Raw genomic sequence first — 21053 nt, forward strand, 5'->3', positions numbered from 1 at the left:
TTTTCAGCTCCAAAAGCTGTATGAAAGTTAACAAATTATCTACTACTGTGTCTGGGAATTCTCCATTCTAAGCTACCTCCTTTCAACCTTCTCTTCCTTTCATAAGCAATTTCTCCAATTTACCAAATTGTTGCTAAGTCAGGAAGCCCGTTCACACTGAGTTTTGCCCTAGTGGCTTCCTTAAATCTACTCTTCTCATTGCCAGGATCCCAGAGCAGCTCAAAATCGTTGTTATGTTTATTGCCACAGTGGCACTGCAGGCGTGGGTGGAGGTTTTAGGTCAAATTCTTGAAGGTACTAAATTACATCATTTAGATATCAACATACCTTTAAAGATAAGGGCTTAAATAGCTCTTCTAACATTTCAAAGAAAATCCATAGTGGAGCAGGGACTTGAACACAAGTGGCCTTCAGCGTCCTATCCTATACTGGTGCCTCAGACATGATCCACTCCTTAGTCATTTTAATGCCAGTTTTTAACTAGTGAAGTACCTGCTAACGCCCTTAACAAATTGAAGTTTGTCTTGTGGGGAACATATTTACCCAAGCAGATGATCTCTTTTTTCATTAGGCATGATAGACTGAGACAAAAATACCCGTGTTTTTTTTTTTTTTTTTTTTTTTTTTTTTTTTTTATGGGCAGGCTCATGTATCGTCTGCCTCTTAAGTTCCAACGCACTCGTCACATGCCAGGGAGCCGCCGCATGCAGTTACGAGATGGGCAGACTCAGCCATGTAGCATAAACAGGGCATAGATTTCAGTGCAGGTAGGCTTTTGGGAGCTTTTCCACTTGTAAAATCACCCTTGAAAATCATAAGAAACAATTAATAGACTTTTTTGACTGTTCAGGTTAAAAAAAAGAGAGAGAGAGAGAGAGAAAGAAAGAAAAGTAAAAACAGAATCTGTAGCTGTAATAAAATACCAGCCTCAACAGATGAAGCATACAGCTGGAAGACAGAAAACTGCTGGGTGAGAGTTACTAGTCTCCCTGACCTCTGGAAGAATTAAGTGTGTCTCGGAGAGATATCCTCCTTTAAGTCAATTACCTGGAGAGTGCAATCTAGTACAAGCTGCACAACAAAATCTATCAGTAGGTATCACTATATTTTCAATGTCAGTTGAAAAGAAAATGCATTTTTGATCATTCATAAAGGATTAGACATAACTGCATAGAACAGCATAACTAATTTATATCATTAAGCATTCTTCAAAAATAGTATTAGCTGCCAGGTTTTTATATTATCATCCTTCGGATTACCAGTAAACAGTAATATGCATAGAGGTCAATGAGCACAGCCAGCAAGTTAAGATCTCTGAAGTTAATTAAATGGTGAAAGCCCTAAACTTGGAGACCTAAAAACATGTTTTTGTGCCTGAAATACCTCAGCAATAGGAAAAGAAAATGGAAAAGAAAACTCTGCTCAGTCCTCTTGGGCAAGGTCACAGCTACTGTCCACTTGCTGCCTTGGAAGGGCAGGTGGAAGGATTTGTGCGCAGGAGGGAAGGTGAAAGCTGGGAACACCCCACAGAGAGGCAGATATACATCCTGAAAGCAAAAAATATCTCCTGCTCCAGAGCAGAACAAATCTCCTTCAGTTTCTAATGCAGCAGCTGCTCATTTGCAAGCGGCCGCATGTGCCCCTCGCTGGACACCTGCGCTCCTGCTCACCAGCACGTATTCAGGTCTCCAGCAAGGCTCAAAACATTTGCCATAGAGCCCTCTTTTCACTAAAGGAAGGCAAGTGGCTCCTCATTTCAGGCAGCAAAAAACAATTTTGTCCCCTTGCCATGCATCTGGCATTAAGAAAAGGCCAAGCACCAACCTGGACCCCGCTGTGGGGGTCCTAGGCTGCAGAGATGTTAGGGGAGGAGGTGACATGCAGCAGAGCTTCCGTGTTGTTCCCCCTCCATCCACCCTTTGCCAACCAAGCCCTGGGCAGTGAGCTCCTGCCTGCTCCCTCTGCAGTGAATTAGGGCAAATCCCTGAAGAACAAAAGTGACTTCATGTTTCAAAGATGGTCCACAGGCCACAAGAAAGGACTATCTCCCTGCAAAGCATCCTGTGTTCAGCAAGATGTTTGGAGCCTGCCCAGCAGGAGAAATCCTTCCCTTAAATACTTCCCATAGGATATGCCCCAATAGGTCCAGCTCCAGGCTTTCTGCCTGAGCCTTTAGGTGGCTGCAGCTATGCAGGACACAAAACAGCTTTGCAGCGGCTCTAAGACATGCTGCACCGAAAAAATAGGAGGAAAGAGAAAGCATAAAGGCAAGGGCTCAACTAATGTTAGTATTTTTCTGATTAAATTTTACCCCAGTGTTTGGGGAAAGAAGAGGTGAGGAAAAAGGATGAGAAAAGAGAGACTTCAAGACCTGATGTAGTGTAATTTCATAGCAATTTCAACTTTCTTGGTGTGGGAGGAGCAAAACAATTCTCTCTCGCTTGTAGAAATCACCTTGAAAACTGGAAAAGGCTAAAGAGCAACAAATAAATCACAGAAGATAAATATACAAGAGTTTCTTGAAATATTTAACTGTAAAGAAGGGCGCTGGGAACAAAGTTACATTTTAATTTGGGTTTTTTTGTTTGTTTGTTTACCACATCTTTTCTGCTGAACATTTCTAAGTGAAGTTACCATCCCTGAACACTGTCGCTACTAAAACCCTGTGACAGAGTCCACTAAAGCAGATTTGTACAATATGAACACCCTGGCGTTTATTTAACAGGGTTTGTATAATAATTATGGATTTATATAATTAGAATTTGTATAATAATAATAGAGCTGAGAAGTAACCACTTTTCTAATTATTTAAGGAGGTGGTTCTTCCCCTCTTTCCTTCCTTTCTCTCCGAAAACTATTGATGATCTTCCTCACAAAAGACTATGACTTAAATCATAGTCAAATCTTACTAAACCATGTGTTTAGTTCTATACACAGTAGAAAAGCAGTTAATGGTTTGCTTACATTTTTTTAGGCATATAACTCCATAATGGCCAAAACTGACTGACACGTTCAATAGATCTCGTCCTAATTAACCAAATCAGACAAATGCACTAATGTCCCCGGATGCCTCTCAGGAATAACAAAGATTGGATCACACAGAATTTAACAGTAGAACAAAATACAAGCAATCCCGACTAGATCTCACTCCTGTTTTCTTATTCTGTGCCAAATATTTACACTTATCTCCTGTTAAAATGGTGTATTATCCAAGGCTGGACATATTCTTTAAGGTTATGATTTAACCACTTGAAAAGCAGATCATAACCAATTTTCTATCCACAGTTAGTCATCCAAAAAAGTGAACTGATTTCCTGAAAGTGATGAGCAGCTATTCTTCGATCCTGAGATTTCTGTAAAATTTCTTCAGGTCAGCTTCAAGACTTGAAGCAATCCAAGTGTCTGGCAGCTGTGCAAATCACATCTCAAGAGTCCTATTACTGAAAAAAAAAATACAACTAACCTTTTCCTTGAGTGACCTTATCCTTCTCACTGGACCTTTGCTACCACAGATCTCCTGGTAGATTTACTAATGGCTTCTATATGTCATGTCAGGGAAGGCACCCCCAGTGCTTCATCACGGCTGTATTGCCGTTCGCCCGCTCTGCCCCAGCGCAGATGCTGCCGCGCCACGGTCCGGTACCTCGGACGTGTCTGCCTCTTTCGTTACATGCTCAGTCCTTACGAAAATTGCTTGTGCTGCTTGTAAGAAACCTCTCTGGCTGTTTTACAAACAGCTAAGCACATTTAGTTCAGCGCTGCGCTTGTACTGTACTCATTTCAGCATAATCCAGGAGCTCAGGTTGTTACAGCACAGAAATATTAAGTAGTTATTCAAATTTTAGTACCCTCTGCCTTAAAGCTGGATTACATTCTCCAAACTATTTCATGGCAACAGCCACCTCTTCCCTTAAATAAGGCAAAATCCTGCCCCAGGCTGAGTTTGGCACTACAACGGTACCTTGGACAAGCTGGGCTTGGTGCAATGTTCACACTAACTCATGCTTGTTGGAGTTCTTTCTTGCTCTGCTGAAAACATAATTCTGAAGTAAAACGGAAGAAAATTCACTATTAGTTTGGCCTCAGATTGCTGTTAGCACTCGTTCATAAAAGCACACGGCTGCAATGACAGTGTTAGTGCAAGTCAGGATCGTAAAAGTGTCTTGGCAGAATATTTTTTTGCACCATCTGTTTTAAACATTTTTTCTCAACTGAGCAACAGAGGAACTTCATAAGCAAGTGAGAAGGAAAAAGCTCTGTGGGAACATGACTTAGCCCATCCACTGGAGAATAACCGGACACCGAGCACAGCGAGGACGAGCTCTCCAGCAGTGCTAGCTCTGCTGCCCACACTAGGCTCCTTGATGAAGCCTCCCTAAATCTTTTCATGAATGTGTTTGGAGGAAAATCAGTCATCCCAGAAAATTTTTATACAAGAAAATTCAACATATGATCAAAGAAACTCCAGAAAGGCAGAGAAGCAGGCTCTGATGCACTGATTAACCCTTACCTGCCCAGGTAACTGCCATGAAAACAGAAAAAGTAAAAATTGGCCAACGTTTGGTTAATAAGGTGTCATTCGTTTCAAGTAAGGGTGAAGTATTTTGACCTGTAAGAAATTCATGTAAAAGCTACAAAGATTTTCTACTTGTTTAGGCCACAAGTCATCTTTCTACATGTGCAGGAGATAAAAAATAACGTAAATACTGTCGCTAGTAGCCTCAGTAAGACCACTTAGTCCATCTGAAAAATACTCAGCATACTGAAAAAAAGGAAACCAGTTCCCTTGAAAACAGTTTATAGTAACATATATTCTGAGTAAGAAAACTAAAGTAGCAGCGAGTATATCTGTACCAAAAAAGGCAAAAACTCTGAAAATACCAGCAAAAGTACTAGGAGATCTGTTGTCTTTCATTTCACTGCTGAAAAGTCGCTCATGAAACACCGAGACATCTGCAAAAACCCACAGATGGGAGCCGACTACACTGACTGTAATGCCAGTTTTATGTTTTAACTAGTTTCTCAGAATTTCATTCAACTTGCACCCAGTCACCTATTTTTGCCACAAATCCATACCAAAAAAAGCACATAAAATTGCAATAACTTACCTTGCAGTGATAGGTAGAGATCATCTATTTCTGAGGAAGCCTGCTCCTCTGCTGAGGGAGATGACGGCTCTGATGCCATAGCAAATCTTATGGAGAGTCTTCAATCAATTTCCAAACTGAAATAAAAACAGAAGAATATCAGTATAATTTTGGTCTAAAAATGATGCAATTAAAGATGTTAAAGAATAGACATGTTTAGGTTTCTTCTTTTTGCCCCGGTAGGATGTTTCCTAAGCTCACCCAGAACAAAGTGAATATTCCTAGTGCACGAATGGTGGTTTTGTCCATGCCATGGCTCGGCGCACGCGATTTCGAACGGCCGGCAGCACTCCCCAGCCCAGACCACGGGTTCAGGCCTGTCTTGCCATGAGAACAACAGCGCTATGATTAGGAAAATTCAGACACAGTTGCTTTCTTTTACAAAGTCAGGTTGGGAAAAGCTCAGGGTGCCTTCTGCAAATTTGTTACTGTCACACCTCAAAGATTTTCTTTAAATCTTTGTACTTCACAGACCTCTCTTCCTGCCCAGACACTTGTTCCTGAATGGAAACAATTAAAGCAGAATCTGCAAAGATTAATGGGAAACAAAAAAGCGGCAGCTAACGTAAGAGAATAATCTCAACTGCTGTTTCTGCCGGGTACTTCAGTTACTCCTCATCCCCCGTGCAGGAGGTTCATTTTCCAGCTTCTCCATTTTCCTTTCCCTGGATACCACCCCCATCACTAATGCAATTTGAGGGAATGATACGCTGTGTTCTTCTTAAAAGTATATCAATGTTTCTGTTACTGCAGCAGCAATATTGTTTAATTAGCCACCATGGGGGGAGGGAGAAGGCTTCTGAGAGAGAAACTCATCAAGGATGTAAAAATTAAGCAAGTTCAGAAGTAAATAAAGCCAAAAGTTAAATAAGGGCTCCCCTTAAACAAGTTTTGTGACCTAAATAACTGTAACCTTTCCATAAGAAGTACTAGGATTCAGACATTGGATATTAATAATTCATCCACCAAGTATATGTTAAAATAAATGTGGTGCACAGATGAGTAAAGAAATACAACACTAAAGAAAGCCAAAGGAACTTTCCTTCAGTCCCCGTGTGCAGATGAATCATGATGCAGCCTATATTTACTCCACTGTATACTATTTCTCCCCACTCCTTGTCACACTCAGCGTGCAGCATGGACAGCACTTGTTTAATGAGGATCCATTCAATATTTTGTTTTCTTCATCCTGAACAATGTGTGTCCTTGTGCTTTATTCAAGAGCTGCTCTGGTGACAGCATTATTAAGTTCCTCCCAAGATTTTCTATGGCACTCGTCCCCACAGCATCTGAATGCTTCACAAACATCAATCAATTTACAATTTATTTTCACAGCATCTGCATGAGATGAGGGGTTATTGCCCACATTTTACAGACGGCAAACAAAGATGCAGAGACAAAAAAGTAAAAACAAAAAAAAATGTTAACATGACACAGCCCAGGTATTTCCAGAGAAATAGATATGACTTTATAAGTCAAAAGCACTGATTTCAACTGCTGCAGTGAGTACTCAGGTCATCCAGGACTTAGGAGGACAATTCTAGCCACCAGAGTCAAAAAACAGGAGTTTCAACCTGGACAAGTACACATAAGAGCTATATAGATGACCAGAGAAAAGGAAAAAAATATATTTCACAGGATTTTAGCTTTCTTATCCTAGCAAGAAGAGCAGGAAAAGTTTACTCTTTGGCAGGCAGAAGAACAAGATGATATAAATAGGTGATGCCTGAGGTTAGGCAGCAAATCGGAAGATTTCTAAATATTAGTTCTAAACCAGCCTCCCAGTATGGGCACAAAGACTAGTTTTAAGACTGGAACTTGTCAGAAATATGCAACATAAAGTGGTTGTCTTTAGTAAAGAGGATTGGACTTGCAGCCCCGGAGATCTCTCAGAAGTCCTCTGTCCCCAAGTCAGGAGCAAGATGTCTAAGTCAACCAAATCCAAACTGTATGATCATATCTGCTGCTTTTTGCTGCCAGGACTCAGGCAGGATCAGCTGCATTCCCTGCATCGTGAATTTTCCGGTGGCCAATTGTAAGTTTCCAGGGATAGTTAAGAAATAGGAAATAACTGGGTAACAAGGAATCTACATGTGAAATTAATGTGCAAGGAGGACGCCTTGATTTGGACACCAGGTTATAACTTAAATTGGGCATCCATGCAGAGGAAGAGGAACACGACAAGACGTACATCATTACTGCAGCAAGATAACCCACAAACAAGAGGTCCCAAAGCTACCTGCCAGCCCCTGCAGTCCTGGAGCATGCACTCAATATCCCTGACAATGCACGCTCTTTTTCTCTTTAATAGAAGTTTGTTCCCACTTTTCAGTTTATTTTTAACTAAACTCAATTTAAGGACTTTCCTTTAAAGGAATGCAAAGCAGCATAAAATCCCAAACAGTGAAAATGCACCTATCTTTTCATTTTTAATGCATCCAGATTTGAGTTTGTGGCATAGGCAAAGCCAAGTCATACTAACGTGGTTCAGGTGATGCTAAAGTCATTGGGAGTGTAGCCCAGAGTACAGACAACAGGATCTGGCATTACAGTTCCACTCTGATGATGGTAAAGATGCAAGAGCCATGAGCAGCATTGCTGGAAGTTTCAAAACCAAAACCAAATGCTAAGCCTTTCTGTGACTATCCCTTCTCTGCCTCCAGCCTCTGCCAGCTACAGCAACCTTGTAGTAGGTGCAGTGTCCTGTTACGCACTTCTACTGCATTTCATGTGATGGGACACTGATCCCAAATCCTATCTTAGGCATGAAAGGAGTAAAGTTTAACAAAATTATCAAGATTCTAAAGTAGAAAGTATGTCACATGTAGAAGAGTTATGAATGCTCTAAGCAGAGAGGTAGGAAGGGGGGTCCCTTCCAACCTAAATTATGGCGCATGCTTCTAGAATATGCATAAATGAAAAAGAACATATGCTATCATTTTTTTTAAGGTCAAAATAAGGCCTTCTTACCCAAAGAATGGATATTTTTTTACACAAAAATCCATGCAAAAATCTGCAGTGCAGGTTATAAAAATGCACGGCTAATGAAAGGGAAGTTCATCCCAGAGCTATCAGTTTCGTGAAGCCCTCTTTTTGTGATCCCATATAGCAAGCACATTTCTCCTCTGCCACCGGTCTCCGTCCTGCCCCAGCAGAAAACTCCACAGTTGCTTGGAAAGGGAGAGGCACACATTTTCAGAGGGCGTTCTTGCAAATACTAGCATTCTTTAAAAGGCACAAGGCACAGATTATCTGGGAAAGGATTACAGTGACAATATGATAGTTCCTTTGACCCTCCAGAACTGCATTCAAATAAAGCATATTACTTGTAACTATTTTATAGAAACCTCGAAAGAGTCTATGACTGCTAGGATACTGACAGAATTCCTTAGTAATGCTTTTTGTAGGCTTTAAGATCTACCATCTTTTCTACTTGGTGTCTAAGTTGACTCTTTTCTGGTATAACCACTTAGCAATGCTGCGGAGCTAAGCCAAAGCCGGCAGTTCCATGAAATGCTGGACAATCACAAAATACAACCTATCGTGTCGAAAAGAAACCAAACACTTTCAAATGACAAGGTGCCATTTCAGCATGGGTAAAACCTAAGACAAAGAAAATGCAAGCACTTATGTGCCTACTTTGGAATAACCTATTTCATATAGAAAAATAAATAGTTCCAGGAATACTGGGACCTTGTTTCCAACAGATTTGTTTCTTGGTGTTGATTAACTTTTAAGTGAATTGCACCAGGGCCACTGTGTGAGCTCACGCTTTCTTAGACATGGGAGATGCCACACAAGAGAGCAGCACTACAAAGGTCCTACTCAAGGGAAACATTTTCCTTCGGCGTCTTCCAAAAGAGCATATTTGTGAGTACCTAGGGTTCCCTGCAGCTAAAATGGTTCAACTGTCAAGAAAAGCTTCTCCCATAAAGGCACTCACAAGACTCAAAGCCAGGCTTTTGTCTAGTGGGGTATTAGCAGACCATTTCTCCCCTTACTTCCCTGCTTGCTCACAAAACAAGCACCCAAAAAACACAGGTGGAAACTACACATGGTGTGGACCAATGACTGTATCTGCCAAAAGTGGGGAGGATCCTTCTCCCAGCCTTTCCTCCACTTCCCTGTCCATGCTCTCAGCTCTTTCCCCTTCTGGTGGGGTCTGATCCCACCATGACCCAGGTGAGCTCTGCACAGCACACGGGGACAACTGGTGGCAGCCAACACTGCAGCCTGTCTTAGCTGCAGTGAGCTGAGAGATTGGCACATCTGCACCACCTAATTTCAACTTAACGTCCTTGGAATCTCCCTCCCTCTCTCAAATTCAGTTGAAGTCAGACAGCAAATTAAAAAGATATATATTACAAATTAAGAGACAGACAGGCACACGTTGATGGAGACAGAGAACCATATGAGCAGGAGGCAGAGTGGAAATCTCAAGAAATCCACCCAAAAATAAAGAATCAAGGATCAAATTCATGAGACGTTATCATGATTTTATCATCAGTGAGACATAAGAGATCCTCTTCTTAATCAGGGCTTTTCGAAAGACAGCCTTGTCTCAGAAGAAAGAAAAGAAGTTTCAGATTGATTTGGACGATTCATTATAAAGCATTTCATAGCCTTAACATTACAGCTGGATGAGTGAAGCTTGCAACTTTTGTCTTTCAGTTGCTCCAAGTACTGAGTACAGAGTAAGATTTTACCATGAGAAAAAGTTAACAGCTACACAGCTCTTCACCTCTGTAGTGACACTGCTGTTTTCAAAACACTGCATGCAATTACAACATAAAACTCATGCTTCGCTAATTATTTAAGGCTAGTTCGGTAAAAGAGGTGTGCACGCTAATTAGGAAGCAAGGTAAATGAGTTGGCCTGATTTCCAGTCTGTCGCAGGTAAGGCCGTTTCCAGGTAGGTTGCAGCTAACTTCTGCACACTCGCACACCACGCTGCAGCCTGCGGCACAGATGTGCCCTCAGATTCCTCCTTATGAGCCAACCTTGAAAAATCAGATTGCATGGAAAGAGCCTAGAAATGCACTCCTTTCAGCTGTAAGCAGCAAAGACCCTGCAAACAAGCCCAGCTAGAGGCAGGTGAGCGCTACAGTGCACCATCAGCAAGTCCCTCCTTCATTTTTGCCTTTGCAGATGCATGCTCCAACGCATCTGCTTTCCCAGTTAGGTTGGCAACAAATTTTACATGGGTGTTGTAATAGGAATTATAGGCATCTTTGTGGGGCATCTCAAACTGCTTCTTTTTACTTTCCCTCCTTTGAAGTGCCACCAATTATTTATGACCCACTCAGAGATTCAAAAGACTTTCCCTCCGCAGAGGCCTCTACATGTAAACTGAAGTCTGTTCCTAGCAACAGATTTTTATTACTCATGCGCTCAGTCTGCACCGACGTCATGAACAGAAGCAGCAGATTTTTATCTTCAGTGAACCAGTCAAAAGGAAGTAGAATTTCACAATGAAGAATCACCAAAGATCCTTTTCCTTTTTGATTATTAACAGAGATTTTAGCTTATTTTGCATTCAGAGAGAAGCACTAACATCCAGAACAACACGGCTTGAGCCTTGCAAGGTGCTGCTGAGTCTTCTTCTGTAAGTCCTGCACAGTGTCCTTAAAGGGATATTGTTGGGATCCAAATCATGATAACATGAGCAAAAGAATTATCACAGAAAACCCTGAAGATCAAGCTTTTTTGGTAAATGTTTCCATTTTCCCTCAGTTCTGATGTACTCACACCTCTGTTAAGTCCGAGCAGCTTGCACAGCACTGAGGTCTGATGGACATGCTTCCTCCTTGACCTTGCAGTGATTTCACGGTTTTGAGATTTTGAGATTTCACAGTTTCATATAGGTGAACCAAGGTTTGGAGAGCAGAAGAGTCTGTTTAAAGTATTCATTTTCCAAGATCTTTGTGCTGAAACAATCACTCCCTCTGCTTGAGATCCTACTCCAAGCTGAAGTTCATCACTTCCAGATTCAAAAAACTTCCAGGTTTTGTGGGCAACCTCAGGTTGTAAAAATGTCCACAGCTGGAAGGAGCCCACATGCAAATATACAGACCCTTTTCTCTACAACGTACTGAGCCTGACCCTCAAGTAGTAAAAATCAGAGCAGCACACCAATGGCAGATCTAGCCTGATTTTCCCCACCTGAGGACCTGACTCGTCCTCTCTGTGTGATGGAAAAAATATCTATCATCATTCAGTAATCGGAAGTAGCACATTTTCTGGAAGAAGAAAAGGTCTTCTAGAAAGTTTCCAGTGCTTTGAAGGTGATAGAGAAGACAGACTACAGCTTTCTGATCCTACCTAATACCCTCGAGCAATCAGCTGGGTATCAGTCAGGCCTTTAAGAAGAGGTATTAGAGCACATGGCATTAGGGAGGCTCTGGATCGTCTGGGACACTGCTGAAATGAGTCCGGCATCGGATTTTGTTAAGGTATTGGTAGCTGGAAACAATGGGGAAAGCTTGCAAGCAGCTATGCAACTCAGTTCAGTAAGAGCAAAGCCCAGAGCAGTGTCAGACCCCAAGAACTACTGAGATGGACACAAAACTGCACCCCACTGTCACAGAAATAGCCTTGATTCACATGGCTTTGAAATTACATGCACAAGTAAGGACTCCCCAAAGAAGAGCTGCAAGACCAAAGCCTCTCTTGTTAGTTTATTTATGACAACCAGCAACAGCACATTTTTTCTTATCCAGGGACTTCCCAGTGATCTATTTATAATTTTGAAAGCATTCCAGGACAAGCGTATGAGTACACAAAAGCTACACCACTTTTTAAGGCCAGAAAACGTTGCTGGTTTGCCTTTAATTTACACATCAGTAATACTTCCCATCGCAGAAGCACAATGGAGCTTCTCGTTGCATCAATCAATTTTAAAAATAGTTAGAAAAGTGTCTTTCTGGACCTTTTCTTTTTTCGTGGTGATAATAGATCAGTCATCCTGGTACAATTGCACAGTTTGAAGACTGCACCAACTCCATGCTGTTGTTAAAACATACACACATGTTTTATTAACAGAGCTAAGCTTTTTGCTGGTGCATTCGTACAACTGGCCCCCGGAGGTGTGTGACGCATTTGACTGCTTCTGTGCGTAGAGTAAGAGCCCGTCTCACACGTATGTATTCCCAGCTGGAAAGCCAGTACTGAAGCATACTTGACAAAGTTGGAGAAAATCTGAATTTTCAACTGGTCTCCAAGTTTGCCCACATCATTAACTGCAAACAAAAAATGCTCAGAAGAGCTCTAAGTAAATCACAGCTGTTAATTTAAGGAGGGAGACTGCCGAAATCCTGGCAGCTCAGGAGGCTGATGCCGTGCCCTTCAACCACGCCAGAGTAACTGTTAAAAACAACGCGAGAAACGCACGCTGGCTCAGGATTTGTGCTGAGGGTGGGAGGCTCTGAGCACCTCGGGCATAAATGCCACGTCTGCCCACCTGCAAATAGCTAGAAAGCTGCACACTAGCGTGCATGCACCTTACTCGCAGATGCCCGCTTGCATTTTCTCGCGAAGGCTCCTCTCTCTGCCCCGGCCGCTCGGGCTCAGGGGCCAGGGCAGTGGCATCCAGCGCCCGCTGCTCCCGGGACCGCTGCGGGCAACAGGAGAGGCCTTGGGGAAACCCAGCCGAAAAAGAAGCGCGGGGCTGCACAGACAGCTCCTCGCGCCCCTTCGGCGGCACTTTTCCTGCGCTCCGGCCCGCTGCTGCGATCCAGACGGGAAGGAGAGGGGGAGGGAACCGCCGGCGATCGCAGCAGCTTTAACTCTCCCGCAGGGAACTGCCTAATCAGAACGCGCTGCCTGCTTGAACCAAGCGTATTTCAATAAGTTCTTCCTTTTATTTACAGATGTTTCTTTCTTTCTTTCCCTTGGATTGCAACTGGAATTCCTTGCTTAATTCCTTAATAGACACGCACAGCCAGCTTCCCATTAACACTGAAGCCACTTTATATAGTGTTAAAGGTATTTAAAATAGCAGTAAATAATAATTACACCCACTCTGTATTAATGACACAATGTTAATGAGAATCAGGCTCCCAGTAACATTCTGCCTTTGAAGGAATACAATTTTTTCCTTCCCACTGCCTTCCTAATTCCCTTTTTCCCCAAATAAAGGAAACAGTCAGATGGTTAACAAACAGATTACTCTGTTGAGTGAGCCTAGCCTAAGCAATAAGAGCATGGAGTATCCCAAGTAAATCATAAAGCTGCTCTTGCACAGAAATATCATTTTAAAGAGCAATAATCTGCTTTTTCAGAAAATTCAGAAAAGGGAACGGTAGGGATGGTGGTGATCTTCTAAACTCAGGAGTTTTCACTAGAGCAGGGGGCTTGTTCATAGGGAGCAAAATCACTGGAAACTGCACTACAATGTTTGCACAACAGATCTCGGCAGCCAGAGCCAATGACGGTGTCGGGGAAGGGAGGAAAGTGAAACATGATGCTTATTTGGAAGCCAAAAGAGAAAGGGCACGTCTCATGTTAGACCTCTCTGCCTTGGAAGTATTACTGTAAAGATCACAAACTTGTTTTGATCACTAAATATAGCAGAGAGAAGGGATCCTGCTGCATGCAGCTCCCTCCAGTAGCGCTTGCTGCTCTTTTCTACGCGGGGAGCGGCAGAACACAAAAGATTTGCCATGCCAATTGCCAACCAAGCTTGCCAAAATCTGAAGGGCAAACTACAATTTAAATGATAGGTCCCAGCCTGACAGCTGCAAAGTCGTCTGCCTCTCCCTGAAGCATGTCCAATTCAGTCCAGAGCTGTGCAAACGATCCCTTTTCGCCCGGCAAACCTCAGCTCTGACCTGGAAGGGCCGCGTCTCCAAAGAGTAAGATTTTCATATCCACATAACTCTTTCAGCTGAAAATTCCCCCCAAAATGCTAGGAAGGGTCTGTTTTCAGCAGCTTCCTACCCCATGCGCTTTGAGCAGCGTGGGCAAAGCAGCCTTTTCCATAAATGCAGCCGGCGTGTTCACGTGTCCGTGCCGGTTTTGCAGCCGTGCAGAGGGCCTTTCAGCAGCATCATCTCTCACATCAATTATCCGGGACCCTCTGCTTCGGGAGCAAACCGGTGCTTTCCCTGCGATAACTCAGAAGCCTCCCTGCACTGCGCTGCCAAGTAAAGCACCTTTGTTTACTGTTTCAGGCAAATACAAATGCCTTCTTCACTTCCAATGAACTAGTTGCTTTAGGAAAAAAATCGCCGCGTAAGGCTAAATCTCTAATTTACAGCATAGCTTCAAGTCTGTAGAAGAACTTTTCCTGTCTGCAGTGGAAACCAGGCCAAATACTCTTGCTCTTGCTCGTACTGTTGCCAAGCGGCCAAACTGCACACAGGAAACCCAAGAGAAAGAACTTTGCGCTATGCAACAACCCACTAGAATAAATTATTATTATTACACAGAAAAGTTGCATCGACAGAGCATTAAGGTTGCAAAGCCAAGGACTCCAAAGCAGGAACGGGTCAGAAGAAGGGACGCCTTACTCATTTCGCGCGCTCCCCTTTTGCACAGGCAGGACGATACGCTCTTCTCGTCGGCGCCTGGATCGCAGAGCCGCCCGGGCTGCTCTCCTCTCTAACCAGGATTTCTTAACAACGGAGACGAAACACGGCAAACGCCTGCAAAACCCCGTGCAGCTCCCTGCCTGAGAGGCAGCAGTATTATTACCGAGCGCAAAGTTACGTGCAGACAAGTCGAGTCAAGCAAGGGGAAAGGCGGTCTGCGCGAGTGGGGCGGCTGGGCCCTTCCAGGCGCCCCGAGCCGACGCGAACGCAGAACCGAGGCAGGTTTCTCTAGGATTTTCAGCTTTTCAGAGCTGTCATCCAGCAGCAGCTTGGCGTGTGAGCGCTAACGCCAACCCTTGGAACAGGATATGCCTCAATTTCCTTGCAATTCAGGCGCTGGCTTTCGGTACGGTAACACCGCGGCCCGGCTTCTCTGGCAGTCCGTGCAAGAAGCACGCCGAGAGCCGCTCCCAAGCTTTAAACGTGAATCCTTCGCAGCTGAACGGAGCGCGAGCACCCGTCCCCAAAGGCGGTCTGTAAAGCTACGCCGTACCTGGAGCTCTGCTCGGGCACAACCGCTCCGCAGGAACGCCGGGTGCTCCCGCAGGTTGCACAAGTATCTGCTTCCTCCCCCTCAGAAACAGCTTCGGTGCCTCGGGCACAGAACGGGGAAGAAAACGCAGGTTTTTTACTACTCTAAATGAGGACGGCTCTGCTGTCCCGTTTACAACAACAAGCTCCGCTTTCGCCGTCCCAGGGGTGTTTCATCACCAACATCCCACCCTGCTCTGCGCCTGTAACAACATTCCACACAATTTATCCGACGCTTCTTTAAAATAAAAGAAAACAACACCTTAACCCTACCAGTCTGCTAACTTTGAAACCATTTGTTACAGTCCAACTGGTTGATTAAGTAGGATGACAATACCAGGAAATACCTCGAATTGATCTTCAGTGTTTATTTTTGCAGCTGGCTTTTCTCCCAGCTCTTATTTAATAGTTTGCTCTTCCCCTCCTCTCCCCACTTGCTCTCTCAGGGATCAAATTTCAGTTTGCTTCACCTCTTGGAGTTCAACCTTGGATCCCCTAAGCAGAACCTGAGGAATCAAATCTTGGCTCAGGCGATGTGTCCTTTTTATTCCACTGCTGTCAAATTCTCTCTTTTTCATCAAAAAGAACAGGAGAATTCGCTGGCGGCTGTCTGAAATCAGAAGAGCATGGGATCCATTCAACGCTCAGAGCTTGCCTGTACTTCCGATCTTTGCTGTATGAGCGAATTCCTTCAACAAATGCTCCTCCTAGACCCTCAGCTCATTTGTCTCACCAAAAGAAGTCTTTTTGCTCTGAACTAATTCTCCACTCAGGAGAAATTTCATCCTTATCCTACTTGGTTTACCTGTGCAGATAAGTTAGGCTTTCTGCAGAAGAGCTAGTGCTTTTTTTAATTCCTCTAAATAAAATATCTACAGCAGCAACAGGTAAGAGTAGACCAGGTTATAGGTCTTTGCATGACTCCAAACCACCCTGAGGTCTACCTAGGAGGCTCACTGCAAGTTGTAGATATGACATTTTAAAGAGTTTCTGCCCTACCTCTGAATATCATTAAATAATCATACCTGCTGTCTTAGGCAACTGCAAGCACAAAGTAAAGTACTTCAATGTTTAACCGTTCGCTGCAGGTTGAGCGCATGCATACAACCACCTGCGCTGTCCCAGTAACTCTGCTATGTGCCTGAACCACGGATGGTGGAAGAGAAGGGGGCAGGGAAGGAGAAAACGGCTGTGAAAAAGGTTTTCATGGAAAGGAAATGAGCACCTACCAGGGGCTGTCCACCTGCGAGCGCCAAGCAGCCAGTCTCACCCCAGGGCATGGGGCAGCTTGCAGGGCAGCACAGCGCAAGAGGGAAACCCCTCGGGGAGCCTGCAGCCGTCGTCATTGCTCCCACCTCTGCTACTAACCTGATGGACGACCTTGGAAAAGCTACTCTGCAAATCCACTTGGGCCTCTTATTTATAGTAGAAGATTGTCTCTCCTTGTGGGGCCAAGTCAAAGCCTTGCTGAACTCAGTGACTGACCGGGGGAGAGGAAGACTTCGAGCTGGACAGTGATGTACGCTCATTTGCAGGCACACTGTCTTACGCAGCACGAGCCATCAGCACGCTTGCTTGCTGCAGCTGGCAGAAACAAAGACAGTAGGAGCCCTCCTAGCATCCATGCTGTGGTTTCAGATGCTTTTGGCTAAGATTCATCTCTCCTAACATTAAGCAGCTACAAGAGAGAGGCCTACATCTGAGAGCATAGTTTGAACTCTGTACAACAAGTGGAGAGAAATAGGCACTTTTAGGGCAGCTCGTCCAATGTATTTTTAGATGTCCAATTTAGGGTGCACGAATCACGGCCTAGAAGCGCCCATTCCTTTCTGGTGACTATTAAAGGAGTCTGGACTACAACCTCATGGAGACAGCTATGCTGTAGTTTGGGGAGATGAATCTCACCCTTTAAGTTGGGGGAAAGAAGGTAAACAAAGAAGCATCCCCCTTGGTTTCCAAATTAGCGAGAAAGACGGTGTCTCCACGAGAGACATGAGGTGCAAGTGCTTCTCTGCTTCCCTCCTCCTTTGAAAACATCTTGCAACTAGACAATATGCAGCTACCTTCAATGAAAAGTTCTAGCTTTGCTAGAAAAGCTTCATTTTATCATTGAATTTTCAGCTGTCATGAAATATTTCTCAAATGAAACCTCCACGTCGGTCATGACATGAGCACGTCCAAGAAACAGGACATGCTGCTCACTGCCCCCTTCAGGGATTCAATCCCACCAGGGTAGCTCTCTCTTCTCTCACTGCATCGTTTAGGTTAACAACACAGACCAACCCAACATGAAACGAAGTCCCCACGAGAACAAAAAAAGCCATTTCTGAAGTTGTCCCATTCCAGAGTCTTTACAGCCCTTTCATGGCCAGTCACCTGGGCTCTTCACTGGAGATCAACGAGTCATGTCCAGCAGTACATTCCCCCTCACTGCTTCACCTTTTTACTTCATCATTCACCAACTGCTTGTCTCTCTCTTGGCAGCCAGCAAGACAGAAGATTCAGAAAGGAAAATTTTCTCCTGTAAAACTCGCATTTCTGTCTCCTCCCTGCACTTTCATAAAAATAATTTAAAAGTGCTTTGTTTTCCCTCTTAATTGTCCCTTCCTTTGATAGAATTTGCAATAATAAAGCTCAAAGAACTAACATCATTCTTTTCTTTTTCCTCCCATCCCTGACTACTCAGTACTGCTTGTATCAGAGTTAGCAATTCCATAAAAACCTCTTGAGCCAGATTGCATGGCTGCATTGTGTAGGGAGTTATCAGCAGTCTGCAGGAAGGCTAGAAAGCAAACATGCCTCCCCATGAGAGAGCAGAGCTTGACATTATGCCTGGAGTCAAAACTTTGCCCCACTTCCCCTCCTGTGGGGAGATAAGAGGCTATTTTGCACCAGTCCTTTCTCCAGAGCAGCCTACTTCTCCCTTCCTGAATGCTCGGTTAAGCTACAGATAAGTTTTTTCCCCACTCACTGTTCCGCCCTGTCCATCAGCATCTCTGCAGAAGCAGCCTTCTTCCTCTCCTGCTGTGAAGATTGTGATTTAGATGATCTATAGAGGCTGTCTCCTTCATTGCCTTACTAGTACCTGGACATCAGGGGTCTTACCGCTTTTTGCATCATCCCAAGAAGAATAGATACATCCTCCAGGGTGATACTTGTTGCTGACACTCTGCTTGCTCAATGGGATGCAAGTCCATCCTGGAAGTCAAGTCCATGTCCTAGCAAAGGCCAGCAGAGATGGCTATGGGGAACATACACGGTATTTTCTGGATCCAGAAAGCTGATCCAGTAGCTGCAGGTGCTGTGCTACTGTAGTTATGACTTCTGCTCCTCCTGGGGAAGGAGCACATCCTGAACAGGGCAGAGCAAGGTGAACACAGCCTGCCCCTTAGTGTGGACACGCTGCTTGTACTCCCAGCCAAGCATTTATGATCCAGACCAATTCAGCCACATCAGATGAAGTAACAAACTCCTCCAGACCTTATCCAGGTATAGACCCTCCTCATAAAGGATAGCTGGCAAAATCAGCTAATCTCGACCTTCCAGTTCCTACGTGACCACCTCTGCCTTAATTACTGCGACTTTCCATCTCCAGGGCACACCAGGCAGGGAGGAAATTCAGGCAAAGGAAGATAAGGTGAGAGATGTACGAAATGTCACCTTCACTTTAATCTCATCTTATGGATCCAGTCCCAAGGTGTTACTCACACAGTGCTCCACACTCCACAGGTATAATCCCACCAACTAATCCGGCTACTTGTTCAAACAAGCACGTTGCTAGGAGTGGGCCCTCACAATCACTATTTGCGTTTCCAGCATTTCTCCAAGTTTGCAAGCAGAGATGGCATTCTCTCCCACTTCTAAAGGCCTTCAACAGTTTAAAATAAAAGCTGCGGGGAAGCTAAGGGAAGCATGGGGGCAAACACAGCTCATCTCCTCCATCAAGGTGAAGATTGTCACAACCTGACAGGTCCTCTCCAAAATGACTAGATAACGCTGGGTAAAACACTTTAGTTGTGCTCAGCAACAGATAGGCATCTCTTTGCACATATATAAAAAAGCATCTCAGTTTGTAGACTTTTAAAACCAGTACTCATTGTGCCCCAGGGAAGACAAGAAATTGGGCTAGCCAGCCCAAGCACACAGCTTCACTGGTAAGAGTTTGGATCATCTCTCTAAACAAAACCAGCTTTTAGAGTCCAGATCTAAAACAGAGCCACAGTTGCTAAGAAAACATCGCTGCAAACAGATGTCAGGGGATGATTCATGGAGTAAGGGCATATCCCTACACTACAGATAAACCCAGATGAATGAGGCTCTTTATACCTGATCTTTCAAGCTGCGTTTCTTCTGCCTTCTTTGGGATTTGTTATTTAATTCATTCCTGTATTCACATGGCGAGGAAACAGGACTGAGTTAAACTCACTGTTTATGGAATTGCTCACTGGTAAAGGAGTTCTACAAAGCTCACAATGAACACAGCAAAATGGCTAAATTGTGGTCCGTATTTCCCCGAAGCAAAGACTTGTCAGCACAAGAGGCAACTTTGCCCAAAACCTACTAGCAGAAAAAACATACACCCTACAGGTAAAAATTGCAAAGCAAGGAACACTAGCAATTATTCTTTTATTACTTTCATTTATAACACAAAATTTAAAATTAACGGCTATGGAGACAAAGCATTTTGAACCTATTAGATCATTAGCCAGTAACACATACCACTTCTTGAATTACTTCATTGTGTCTATGCTTAAAAACTTTGCCTGACACATAAACAAAAAATAGCACGCTGTGGGTCTGGCCTAGTGCTACTGAAGCCAACTGAAAGTTCTCATCTGCTTTAATGAACTTTTGATCAGATTTAACAGGAGAAAACAATTCTTTTGACCCTCTTAAACAAGTCAGCTCTTAATAGGGTAAGATATCCATGGGATGTAAAATACATTGCTTCCTGAGAGTTATTTGTAAATAATTGTTTAAATAACGGAAGTTTGATGTGTTTTTTGTAGATAACTAGGACAAAAAGGCCATTCTCATTCATCATTATTCACTATGAAGAAAAGAAGTAACATCATTCTACACTTGTGATGAAAAGCTAACGAGTGGGATTAGAAACCTGTTAAGTAAAAAGGAGCTTATTTTGCAGGCTCAAACTCGTACTGGTCTGTCCTTCACTTGAGGGGCGGCAGGGTTGCCGCAGGCGCGTAGGGCGCGTAGCGCAAGGGGAGCACAGGCATCCCCGCAGCACAAACAAGCGCTGCAGTCACCGCCAGCTTTTTCAGCAGGACAGCCCTGCAGACTCCCCAGGCATCACCCATCCGTCCCTCAGCATTTCAGGAGGTCTTGGATGTTCTTCCTCATCTTCCTTCACGGCAGGAGCCCGCCAGTTGGCTCCCCCTTCCACCAAGGACTTCCCACAGCTCCTCTGCCTCCTCCCGTGCCGAACACACGCACTGCTCTGTCTTGGAACTGAATTATTCAGGCTGCCCTGATTTTACCAGGAGGTCGCTACGCGTGTGCATGTGGGGCACTGGAGACTGCTATGCTGCATGGTGTTGACAGCTGCCACCTCTTCCTCTGAGCTACAAAACAACTCCAGACATGGTAGAAGCCCATGAGTCAGCTACCCATGTGCCAGAGGTTGCACATATCCCTCTTTCAGGTGTCACGTTTCAAACAGACAGAGGCATACCCAGAAATGCCCGCCCGCCCGCCAAGCCAAGGTTGCGCTAGCTTGGCCACCGCGGGCAATGACTAGCCAAGCACAGCCAGATCCTACACACGG

The 21053-nt window shown here is 44.2% G+C and overlaps 1 protein-coding gene across 4 annotated transcripts in view; it reads right to left on the reverse strand.

Annotated features, from left to right (window-relative positions):
• Positions 1–21053, reverse strand: part of SYNE2 (spectrin repeat containing nuclear envelope protein 2) — a 180330-nt gene that overhangs the window by 157647 nt on the left and 1630 nt on the right. For 3 of the 4 annotated variants that reach the window (XM_062577244.1, XM_062577243.1, XM_062577241.1), the window contains exon 2: positions 5109–5224. In XM_062577244.1, coding sequence (XP_062433228.1) covers positions 5109–5187 — 79 coding nt within the window. In that variant the 5' untranslated portion in view covers positions 5188–5224. Of the gene's footprint in view, positions 1–5108; positions 5225–15230; positions 15332–21053 lie in introns of those variants that run through there. The other variant, XM_062577242.1, reaches the window with a different exon arrangement.

Source organism: Rhea pennata, chromosome 5 (genome assembly GCF_028389875.1).
Source record: "Rhea pennata isolate bPtePen1 chromosome 5, bPtePen1.pri, whole genome shotgun sequence".
Lineage (NCBI taxonomy): Eukaryota > Metazoa > Chordata > Aves > Rheiformes > Rheidae > Rhea > Rhea pennata.